Source organism: Glycine max, chromosome 7, assembly GCF_000004515.6.
Source record: "Glycine max cultivar Williams 82 chromosome 7, Glycine_max_v4.0, whole genome shotgun sequence".
Lineage (NCBI taxonomy): Eukaryota > Viridiplantae > Streptophyta > Magnoliopsida > Fabales > Fabaceae > Glycine > Glycine max.
Genome location: NC_038243.2, coordinates 35,357,826 through 35,369,879, shown reverse-complemented (window position 1 = coordinate 35,369,879; position 12,054 = coordinate 35,357,826). Strand labels below are relative to the sequence as shown.

At 30.8% G+C, this 12,054-nt stretch overlaps 2 protein-coding genes across 2 annotated transcripts; one reads left to right on the top strand and one right to left on the bottom strand.

The window, feature by feature from the left end:
- Positions 1 to 5,684: 5,684 nt before the first annotated feature.
- LOC100793094 (uncharacterized) lies at positions 5,685 to 8,916 on the top strand. Its single transcript, XM_003529213.5, has 6 exons — positions 5,685 to 6,067; positions 6,158 to 6,253; positions 6,366 to 6,406; positions 7,344 to 7,461; positions 8,026 to 8,106; positions 8,638 to 8,916. The coding sequence occupies exons 1-6, from the start codon at positions 5,873 to 5,875 to the stop codon at positions 8,692 to 8,694; spliced, it is 588 nt and encodes a 195-aa protein (XP_003529261.1). The 5' UTR covers positions 5,685 to 5,872; the 3' UTR covers positions 8,695 to 8,916.
- Positions 8,917 to 9,761: 845 nt separating this feature from the next.
- On the bottom strand, positions 9,762 to 12,041 carry LOC100795199 (magnesium-dependent phosphatase 1-like). The gene is made up of 4 exons (NM_001255195.2): positions 11,917 to 12,041; positions 11,107 to 11,278; positions 10,291 to 10,407; positions 9,762 to 10,089 (listed from the first exon to the last, which is right to left on the bottom strand). The coding sequence occupies exons 1-4, from the start codon at positions 12,027 to 12,029 to the stop codon at positions 9,958 to 9,960; spliced, it is 534 nt and encodes a 177-aa protein (NP_001242124.2). The 5' UTR covers positions 12,030 to 12,041; the 3' UTR covers positions 9,762 to 9,957.
- Between the last annotated feature and the right edge of the window lie 13 nt (positions 12,042 to 12,054).

Genomic DNA, 12,054 nt, shown 5'->3' with positions numbered 1-12,054 from the left:
TTAACAATTTATTGACATTTTGGTTTTTAAACTTAACAAATACTTGTATTTTGGTCCTTGAAAGTGTTTTCAAATTTTCAATCAAGTGTCATGTTGCATGAATTATTAGCATAGAAATTGCCATATTTTATCACTTTTATTGTTGTTGCAATTCTACCATTTAAATTATATTATAAATATGAAACTAATTTATATGCAGTGTGACAGTGTGAAACTTGATTAAAAATTCAAAAATAATTTCTAGGACTAAAACGATAGTACATAGTTTAGTTCAAGGACACTAAGTGGTTAAGTTCAAAGATCAATTTGAAAAATCAATTTTTTGACATGTGACAACCACATAGATAATACATGACAACCACATGGTGGACACGTGGAAACCATTAGATGCCACATCATCGCCTTAAGAGTCACGTTGGCACTGTCGTTTGAGTTAACGGAGAAAACTAACGATAGGACTAATTTTTAATTTCTACAATGATGAATAAAAGTACAATTAAAATTCTAGGGGAGATATGCATTTGTGTTTTGATAAGATCATTCATTATTTCTTGAAGCTTGATCTCTTCCCCTGCATAAACCATATAGCTAAGAGAAACCATGAATTATAATAGAAGAGCTTGACTCACCCGTGAATAAATATTTCTTAGTAGCCTTTTTTTTTAACATAAAGCAATGATGAATGGAACTGCTATAATCAATAGCTTCGTGTGCTTTATGTATTGGAGCATAGGTGGCAGTTCTCAGTTATCACAAAACCAACAACTAGGGTTATTCATAAAGTAGTCATATTTTTGTCTCAAGCGAATAAGACATCAAAAGTCATATTTTTTACACATTCAAGGACAAAATTTCAATTTTTCATCTTTCACTGCCCTAATTGTTAGCGCTAACCAATTCAATAACGAAAATGAGTATTTATCCAAACAAAAAGTGTGTAAGTTTTGTTATTTGTAAAGGGTAAATACTTATTTTGATCCCTAAAAGTGTAAGTCAGTAACAAATTGGTCCTTGAAAAATGAAAAGTTTGAATTTAGTTCTTGCTATGGACTTTGTAATTTAATGTCAAATTAATTCTCAAAAAAATATAATTTATTATCAAATTGGTGATTGAACATTACAACTTGATAACACAATTGTCTCACAAATTTGATGATAGGAGAAATATGACGCACATTTTGCACATTGAAGACTAAATTCGAATTTTATACATTTTAGGAGTCAATCTGTCATCGCTTTATACTTTCAAGAACCAAAATATGTATTTATCCTTTTTAAATGTTTATTTTACTTGATATGTGTGTAGGTTAAGAAATAATGAAATATATTTAATATTTTTATTTATTTTAAATGAATTTTTATTTTTATCTAATGAGTGTAACTCAGTTGGCAACACACATTGAATTTGTAAAGAAGGACTTGAGTTTCATCATCACATAATACATCTTTGGAGCATTTTGCCAACATAAATCCTATCTGAATTAAAAAAAGAAGAAAAATATAAAATAATTTAAATTAAAAATTATCAACATTGACATAAATATAAATTAGAAAGATACTAAAATATAAAAAAAGTTAGATATGACTGTAATCATTAAAAAATCATAGAAGAATTTATCAAATCAGACAAAAAAATATAACAAATAAAAGTTAATAATCAGAAAACAAAAATAAGATAACATTATAAAATAAAAACAATAGCCAAAAATAAAATAATACGTTAAAGTTTAGTAATATTAAATAAGTATTTTAAACACAAAAATAATATTTTAAGTTTAAAAGGCTAATTTCATATATAACAATTTCCATTTCGTTTCTTTTATTTTTTAAACTCTTCATTATATTTTCAGTATCTACATACAAGCTTATTTATTATTCTAGAATTTGTATATTTACGCAAGCATGGTTTATATTATATTTTAAGAGAAATAATTTAATTTCCACTACAATAATAATATTATTAGAATTTAATGACTATCGATGATAGATAAAAAATAATTACACCATCAATCAATTAAAGATTACAAGATTATATTTTTATAACTTTTAAAGTAATCTTAAAAGTTAATAAACTTATTCTATATAATTATTTTTTATTGAATAATATTATAAAATTATTTTACCCTATTTTTTCATATAATAATAGTATAAAATTTTAAATGGTAACAAAATAATATTATAAGAAAAAATGGACATAATAAAAATATCACACATTGTAATATAATTATTATTCTTAAAATATTTTTATAAAATATAAAAGTTTAAAATTATTATAACAATAACAATAAGATATAGATATACTATTTGTGTGCGACGCACAGGTACTAATTTTAGCTTTATTAATTATAACAAAAATAAAACCTAGTATTTTACTTATTACTACGTGTTTGGCAATCCAACCTTGTCCGTGGTGATTGTCAATTATGACTCAGTAATTAGGAAGCCAACACATTAACCTTGCTATATGATGTGCGTAAAAAGTTGAATTTATCGTGAATTATTTAATAATTGTAATGTTGATAATAATTCACCAGGCTTCAAGCATATCTCTTCTAATTCAACAAAAAAAAAAAAAACGAAGCATATCTCTTCTCCCTAATGGTGTTAAAGTTTTAAAAAGTTTTGCTAGTTAGGCTATATATGTCTGAAAAATTAACTGAAATTAAGATAAAAATTATTTAATTTTTTAATTTTAAAAATCCTTTTAAGATAATTTTTTTTATTAAAAGGAATTGAGTTTTGAATTTATTTAAAACTAATTATCTCATTTTAAATAGACTAAATTTTATATTTGAACATAAAAAGGATGACAATGTAATACTTACATCCTTTTTTTAGTGAAGAAAAATATAATTTAGTTTAACGAGTTAAATATACTAAACTATATATTTTGAGTAAGAGAGGTAAACAATCAAATACTCACATTTCTCAATAAAATGAATGTGATTTGCACAAGATTTTATGAGTGTCAATCCATTAAGTTTTGTTTTAATTTAGGTTTTAGAAAACTATTTAAAATAAAATGACAAGTAGGGAAAAATATATTGACATTAGCAAAGTTTGTTTTTCTTATGAAATTAAAAGCACAAAAAAAAACCTATAATGTGTGCCATAAGTGATTTAATAATTTGGATTCTTTAAGCATATAGCAAAGGTTTTATTCCTAACTATACTAATAGAACAACACTTAAATTGAAAATTGTTTTAAAATATGTTGGTACCAGCATAATGGTGTCCTAAATCTTCTCCCATACAAAACTTTATACGATGCCATATATTCTTATGCTCAATCGAAATTTTTTGTTCTAGCTGAATTCCAACAAGAAAATGATTGCTTTTGGTGAATTCTAACAAAGGTAAACTTCATTCAAAATTTTCATGTGATTCGCCGCACATGCTTGTAGAAAGTCCTATAATGTTGAATTGCCTTCTCAAATAGTTCATCCATTTCGGATGATACGACAAACTCAAATAAAGTTGTGTATGCCTGAAGGTAATATGTGAAGTTTAACAATCTCTTTGATGTGTAACTACATCAATCTCTCTAAAAAAAAACTTTAAGTTAATATTTGTGTTACAAGTTGTTCTCATCCTCCTCGTTGTCTTCACCTTCCTCTAGATGTAGTGTCCTTTTTAGGCTCTGCCAAAATTAGAGGTCATGATGAGCAAGAGACAAGTTGGTTTAGTGCTGTCATATTTGAGTGAGTCAATGAAGTTGAGTTTGAGGAATGCGAAAGCACGATGCTTGTTAGGGGAGAGTGCTACAAGGGGAACAAGGTGGGAAAAGAAGTGAAGTTTGGTGTTTGGAAATTTTATGTCTGGAGATTGATTGTGTAGATTTCAATTTGAGTTTTAAGATTGTAGGGATGGAGGATATGCACTTAGGTTTTTAACTTTGTGTTTGGTTTACTTGATTCTAATAGTTTAAAATAGCTAAAATTCATATTTAAAAATTAAGTTACTAAACTAAATTCTCATGATAAAAAAGGCACTATTTGTCATATGTGTAGTGCCTTTAATGACATCAACGAGGAGGGAAGAAAAATAGTATTTTCAAATTGTGGGGTTAAAAAGTATTTTTAATTTGTGAAAAAAAATAATCAAAGTTTGAAGAATTCAAAAAACATATTTAAGCCAAAACTATTTTGACTTAAATACAACTTTGGTCTTCCTATTTCACTCAATTTCTAATTTTGGTCCATGTATTTTAAAACAAACAAATGTTAATCAGTGCCCTTAAGACATTGATTAATAGATTAAAAAATAATTTTTTATTATTAGGATACACAAAATTGTGAAGTGCATGACTTTTTTATAAGCCACTTGCGTAATCGAAAGATTTTCATTATTGTCACTTGCGTAATCAAAAGAGATCAAGTTCTTATGTTTTATGCTATCACAAGCCTTAGAGGGATTCTATTAATCAATTAACAAGTGAACCAAATCGTGCAAGTAGTAAATACACGGTAAGATCGAGTGTCGTGCCCATAAGGATTTCGTTTGTACAAAATAGTTTTGTGCAACCAAATTCTAAGCAATGGAAATAATTGATTAAGTGGTTTTTGAAACTAAAAGTAACATAAAATCAACAAGCATTAAATAATAAGTCAAAACAAGGCATAACTACAAAAGCAAAAACACATACACTTAGAAGACAAAAACAAGGCTAGTGCTGAATATGTGAAGTTGTTGGATACTTAGCCTTACTAAACCACTTTTGATGCAATAGATTTTTCACTACTCAATACTCATTCAAGTGTTACCCTAATCCACAAAGTACCCCAATCAAGATTCCTCTAATAGAAAGACCTAAATCACTTAGTTTAACTCTCAATCCCTTGGCAAGTTAAACTAAGTGACTTAGATCAAAACAAAGATTAAAACAGAGCTAATAAATACCATTTTATCCCTAGACATGAGTTTATTAAAAGTTAGAGACAACATTTAGGAAGATATAAGGTTGGTTAAGTGGTTAAGAAAGAAGGAAAGAATGTGACGCCCTTGTTTATTGACATCCCGATGACTCATACTATATGACGCTTTACACGATGACACTTTACTCAATTTTCTTGTTGGTTAGAAACTTCCACCGATCAAAATCCTCCATAGATAATCATTTCAAGACCTCAACAATCTGCTTCGGCTACTTCTAGTATTAATAATTGTCTCCACAAATCAATACGAGATTTTTCAGCGTGCTTTGTTTTCACTCACACACTTTCTTAAAACTTTCTAGAAGGTCACCCATTCCATAATATTTCAAAGTCAATACATGTTTAACTGTGAAGTTTTTAAGTGATAAGTTATCAAAAAAATAGATGCATCTTATTGGTATAGGTAATACCAATTAACTCTTTTAAGTTATCCTTAACTCTAGAGTTTCATACCTACACAATCTCTATATCCTTCTCATTTCAATGTGATTTGTAAAGAGTGTTAAAAAAAGAAAAAAATGGCGGTTCAATTTCTACTACTAACAAACTAATAATTTACCAATAAAAAAAGGCATTTAGGGAGTCTTGCTTTAAGTTTTTTTATAATTTACATAATAAATATATATTTTAATTTTTTTAATTAATGTCTTAAGGATATTAATTATTAAATTTTTTTATAAAAAATTGCTCTTAACGAAAATATTAGGGTGTAAATTAAAAAAAAAGGTGTCAGAATAAGAAAGCATTTGTAAGAGAGGGTTAATTCCAATGTTTCAACCGCCACGTGTTGTTCCCATTGGAATGCAAACTCAGACACAGATATCGAAGCAGAGAAAAGAGCAAAAGCAAACGCAAATGCGAGAAAATAAATCAGATTCCTCTTCGCGTTCTCCACCCTCATCTCGTGTTGCCTCCGATAACCAGCGTTCGTCGATAAAATGTCTCGAAACGGCGACGTAGTGGAACAGAACGCGGCCCCCTCGACGACGTCGTCGTCGAGCACAATAAGAAACAGAACAGACCCGTTCCTGGTAGCGTGCAGGTGCTTCAGCTTTTTCACCTCTCTCGCCGCCATTCTCTGCATCGCCGTCAACTTCCTCTCCGCCGTCCGTTCCTTCAAACACGCATCTGACGTAATACCTCTCTCTCTCTCTCTCTCTCTCTCTAAATCTACAATCTCCGCTTATCACTTTCCGTTACCGTCTAATTTGAGTTGGTTTCAGATTTTCGACGGCATATTCCGGTGTTACGCGGTCCTCGTGGCGGCTTTCGTGGTCCTCGCCGAGACCGAATGGAGCTTCATCTTAAAGTTCTCCAAGGTTTTCCGTTTTCGCTTACTTATTACTGCCTCCGTTCCTAAACATAAGGCTCTTTTAACACTCGTGCTGTTTCGCATGCTCCGTTATGATATAATTGAATGGTCCTTTACAGGTTTTGGAGTATTGGGCTGCCAGGGGTATGCTGCAGATCTTGTACGCGTTCCTTTCGATTTACTCTAAATTATATGATGCTTACTTCCACTACGCTCTAATTTAACTTACCTGTTAAATCATGTGATCTCATAATCATTTGATAAAAAAAATGTTAATAGTGCGTTCCCAGCATATGATAAAAAAATGTAACTAATAGTAAACACACCTTATTAAGCATGTGTTTGGATGAGTGTTGACAAAATTGATTTTGGTTAAAATTAATTTTGAAGTGGTGGATGTTTTTATTATAAAATCAAATTAGGTGGAGGGAATGTGGCCTTGGTCTAAGGCAGAAAGTTTCTGAGCTTAAATAATGCTTAAAAAATGTATTTACATTTACCTTACCCAAGGAAACAAGTAGGGGTTCAAATGACATGTTAGATGCGAGACCTTATCTTGGTCCACATAATCAACTCCTTGGTATTATTAAATACTTTTCCTTACTTAATTTAATACACACTATACTAATAGTGTGTTTGGATAGCTACCAGAATCAACTCTGGCTCCCAAAATCAAAGTGAAAAATTGAAAAAGTGTAAGCTACTATTTGTTGCTTTGGCTTTCAACATGGAATTGGAATTGATTATGTGAAAATTGAATTGAATCTAAACACACTATCAATGCCTTTTTTTTTTCTTCTTTTCTTAACTGGAGCCCTTGGTCAATGGTTAACAAAATCAGTTTTAATATTAGATATTTAGTTGTAAAGTTCAAACAGCAATAGTGTTAGCTACTTAGTTTAATTGCATGTTGTATAAGGAAGCAATGGCCACTAGTAAGTAAATGTTAGTAGTGCGTTGTTAGTTGGGATTGGGAACTAGTATTTAGAATAAAACAAAATATTGTGAAAGTAAATACTACTTAGTATGTTTTTTGTTTTCTTCATGATACATAAACTTTGTGGTTTAGTTTCTCAATGGCGGTTTTATTTGTACAGTGCTGCAGTCATGACAAGGGCATTTCCTGACTATATTGGAGACCGAAGGGACCTCTTTCTTCTTCAGAGCATAGCGAGTTATTTGCTACTTGGCTGTGGCGTTGTTTATGTTGTTTCAGTAAGATCATTGAAGAGAACAAACTATTTAGTCATATAATGTCTTTGTTACTTCAATTTAAATGCTATGCATAAAATGGTATGTTCATAGTTATAGGTAATAACAATTCAACACAATTTGATTTTTGTTTTCATTCTTTATGCAAGTATATTAACTTTAAAATTTATAATTTTTCTGTCGACTTGGCAAAATAATGGATAGTTAATACAGTATCATCAGAGTGAGGTCAAATGACTTAAACGATTCGTTTTCTTTCTATTTCCTTTTTCCTGAATACTTTTCATCCTAGGATATCTTGCAGTTGCAGATAATGTTCTATTGCCCAACAATCTTGGTATTTTATTTCAGTTCTCAGTTCCCACTGTCCATGTTTGATATGCATTTTGTTGGACACAATTAAAATTATATTCTAATAGATTATTCTCACTCTTTACTCTCTTTTTTCCCAATGATTTTCCCCAATGAATTTTCTAATAATGATTTTCTACTTGGAAATGGGTATTGAAAGACAAGCTGGCATTAATTTTGCTTTCATTGTATTAATTTCTTCTATCCTCAATGAAGGGTATCCTGTGCATTGGTTTTCTTAAACGTGCCCGCCAGAAGCAAGAGATTACAAGAGAGCAAGCAACCAAGGATCTGGAGGTATGCTGCTATTTTCAAATGTTATGATTTGATCTGATTTACGTCTATTATTTGTGGTTCCTTAGTTGCAATGACATAATGAAGATCTAATTTTGACATCATGCTTTGCATGATTACATGCTATAGAGATCTTAGATTTTCTTTTGATATATCAATCCTGGTAATTGAAGATGGAATAATATTATCAGTCTGAATTAGATGTTGGTATTTTCAAATTCTGGAAGGCTGTGAACAGTTACTGTATGAATTGAAAAATGTAAAGGACCGCCTAACTGAAAAGGTTTTCATCTTTTCATGTTAGATTGTTGTAGTCATATTGCAACAGTGCTCCTCTTCCTTTTCATGTCCATCATCATTGGTGGAGATTGGGTACAAAGATCTATAGCATGGGCTTGTTTTCAATCTTAACTGAGAGGATTAAGACTCTTATTTCTCTCAGCAACTTCTTATCTCCAGCTGATCTTGTCTACAATACATGTTTTTTAATCAAGAAAACCTGCTTTATTTACTTGCTTTTATGGACGCATCCAGGAGTTGGAACGCCGCAGAGAGGAGCTTGAACAACTACTGCTTGCTGATAGAGTTTAAAACATTTTGAGCGTAGCGCTGAAATTAATCTGCAGTGAAGATAAGTCTACTGCAAACCTATGAATCTCTGTTTATGTTAGTATTGCTTACAAAATTGCATGTTCATTCTTTGTAACTATTGGGTTATGTTCTTAGATGTAATGTTAGCCATTAAAGCTAGGCTATTTGGCCTGTTGTTTGTAAATATATAAAGCAATATTTAAAATTGTCTCAGATTTTATAGAGGCTTGAATTCAATTATTACAGACGTTATATAATTAACTCTTCAGTTTGTAAGAGCAGTTTCTGTTGTAAAAGTTAAATTTTGATTCTGTGATTGGTTCAAGGTATTTTGAACGTAGATCATATTAATTCACTAATGTTACATCTAAGGATCATATGAGAACTGATATTAGAATTTTGTGTAGAACGTTGTCATTATCATCCAGTTTTTTGTTCTTAGTGTCCGGGGGTACGTATTCACTGAATAAGTATGAAACTAATATCTCAATGTGTGATCAAGCGCTAAAGTGAAGGTCCTTCCCAACAATTTTTTTCTTTCAGACGCGTGAATCTCAACATTGAACTCAAGACAGGAAAAAACTCTTAAAAACGGTCTTCTATTTAATTCAAGAACAAATGCATCTTGCATTTTCTTTTTAATAACTTTATCCTTGGCTATTGTACGAGGGACAAGTGCAATGTGTCAATAAGAGAAAAAAGTGGAGTTCTACCTTCAGGGTAATCATTGGAAATTTTCAACCATGTCCTATAAATAATCATCTATGGGCAATGCTGAAATCTCACATCAACAAAACAAAAGATATGATCAATATAGTCCTTATAAGGCTTGTGCAATTATTATCTTACAAGCCAATTTTGTGAGTTTGAGTTAAGCTCTAAACCAAATCCTAAGATAAAAGCATGCATCTTTATTTGTGCACTTTTACAGTAAACCAAATTGTCTGAATTTGTTTACTCAGTTGAAATCTAAATTCTCAACTTCAATATTATATCTTATGTATCATATTTGGCTTCTCGTAGTACTATGTAAGCTATTTCTGTTTGCTTTGTTGAGATTCTTATTATAGTAGATAAACATTTAACTTTCATATTAAAAATGCTCCAGGTACACTTAAATTTTCCTCCTGGGAATTGGGAGTAATAGAGGCAACAGATTTGAAATCGTCAATCGATGTGGTTCTGAATAAATACACAGAGAGAAATTTCAGTAGGATATTCAATTTCAGCATCATCGTTGAGAGTATCTTCCTTCTGAGAGTATTACTTGGGCCTTTTCGGTCTGTTCTTCTTTGATGCATCCTTGTTTTGAGAAAATTTTGTGAGGCCGTCTCTGAATGCTCCAAGATTTACCCCATTTCTAACCAAAATGCTTGTCACTCCAAGTTCTGAGGCCTGTGATGGCCACCACAAATCATGTTACATATATATAATAAATTGATAATCCTTCTTCTAACCAAACAGGGCAAATTCACACTTATAATTCTATATAATCCAACCATTCAATTAAGGACTCAGTTGAAAATGTGAAGCAATAATTGGCAAGAGAATTTAAGAAAAGTAAAATAAAAAATCTACAGGCGCACACTTAATTACCCCTGGGATGTTATTATTATCATCGTCAAAGAAGAGCATAGAGTTATAGGGGACCCCAGTCTTTGAATGAATTCTCTGAAAATGCTCAGTTTTGTCCTTCCAGGTGTAAAATATTTCCTGAACAATCAGAAAGAATACTTAAATTTGGTCAACACGTTAATCTGATTGCAATCATTTGCCGTAAAAGAGTGTGTAAATATTTCATCCGCAAAATTCAACACAGGAACTTTGAATGATTTTAAGACAATCACAGGGTTTTCTTTTCTTACTGCCCTGCAATATATTCTATTTATCACGATATTCATTCATATCTCTCCTACGGTAAGTTAGGCTATTCTGTTTTGGCACAAATTTAACATCTCGCTCGAGTTTCCTTTTAGGCTTTGGCTTATCTTTCAAAATAGATTTGCAACTAAGGACAAACTCAAAAAGATGGGGGCTATAGCATTACTTTCAATTAAAAAATAGTAAGTTATTTTCTTAATTGAAATATGATATTAAGAATCAGAAGAAGTTATTGGAATTAAAATCCTATTCAATGAAAAGTACTTTGGAGATGGTCTCATTATGAATTAAAATTAATTAAAATTTGCTGATATTTAAAACCAACACTCAAGATATTTTTCTTCTTATATTCGAAACCGAATCCGGTATATTTTACTTGTTGCAATATTCATCAGTCAATCTCCTTTTAATGCAACAGAAGGATAAAAACATGGCACAACCCAACCACTACATGAAACAAAACCAGTGTTTTTTTTCTTCTTCATAAAAAAAGTAAATAAAGAAAGAGTGTGATTGAGCAACATGACAGACCTCGGCAGCAAACATTGACCTGATGCTGAGTTTGTCAAGATACGTTGTTGCGATGTCGGGAGTTGGCGACTTGGAAGCAATGGCAACATCAATCCTCTCCTGTTTGAGTGCATGCAATATCCCTCTTGAATGTGGAAACAGAGAAGGCGTGTCGTGCTTCGACCGGCACTCACTGAAATATTAATCAAACTTGCTTCTTCATCAGATGCTAAAATTATCTTATCAAACACCATAGTATTATGAATATAGACTAAATTATTATGATAAGCACTGCAGTTATAAGATTAGCTTAATAATAATTGAAGAAAAAAAATTGTGAATTCGAATACCTTCTACTAATAAAAATTAACTACTAAGAGCATCTTCAACATATGCTTCTTGCTTATATAAGCACTTACTCATTCTTACCAATGAACTATTTTTCATTTGTAACATTTAATGTGATTCAAGTTAAACACTCGTTCTAAAACTTTAGCATTAGAAATATATTTGTATGAAGTTTTTAATTTATGTGACATCATAAAACTTATAAATTTGTGATAAATAACTCATTTAAACAATCAAACATGATAGATTACTTTGAATATCTAATGATAAAAAAGATGGGTAAAGTAATAAATCATTAGATAAATATTTATTTTAATCCTTAAAGTACAAGACAATGACATAAGGACTTGTGTTATAAAAGATAAAAATTCAAATTAATATTAAAAGATGAAATATGAATCTGTCCTATTTCTTGTAGATTCCGAAACTAAATTTGATTTTTTCATTTTCGGATTATCCTAAAAAAGTGAATGATGTATGTACCAGTAGAAAGGCCAGAGAGTGTAATCGAGATCGAAAACGACGAGCCTTGGGAGCAGTGAAAATACTCCCATTATTTGCAGTGCCTCGGCCTTCACCCGTTCTACGTCCTCCATTGTTATCTCTCCAACTGGATGATGG

Bases quoted from the DNA above. Each gene is read 5' to 3' on its own strand.
- LOC100793094 (XM_003529213.5), top strand. From the start codon at position 5,873: ATGTCTCGAAACGGCGACGTAGTGGAACAGAACGCGGCCCCCTCGACG. The intron at 6,068-6,157 runs GTAATACCTCTC...AGTTGGTTTCAG, and splicing joins CCTTCAAACACGCATCTGAC to ATTTTCGACGGCATATTCCG. The intron at 6,407-7,343 runs GTACGCGTTCCT...TTATTTGTACAG, and splicing joins AGGGGTATGCTGCAGATCTT to TGCTGCAGTCATGACAAGGG.
- LOC100795199 (NM_001255195.2), bottom strand. From the start codon at position 12,029: ATGGAGGACGTAGAACGGGTGAAGGCCGAGGCACTGCAAATAATGGGA. The intron at 10,408-11,106 runs GTCTGTCATGTT...CTGATTGTTCAG, and splicing joins GGTCAATGTTTGCTGCCGAG to GAAATATTTTACACCTGGAA. The intron at 10,090-10,290 runs GTAATTAAGTGT...TGGCCATCACAG, and splicing joins ATAATAATAACATCCCAGGG to GCCTCAGAACTTGGAGTGAC.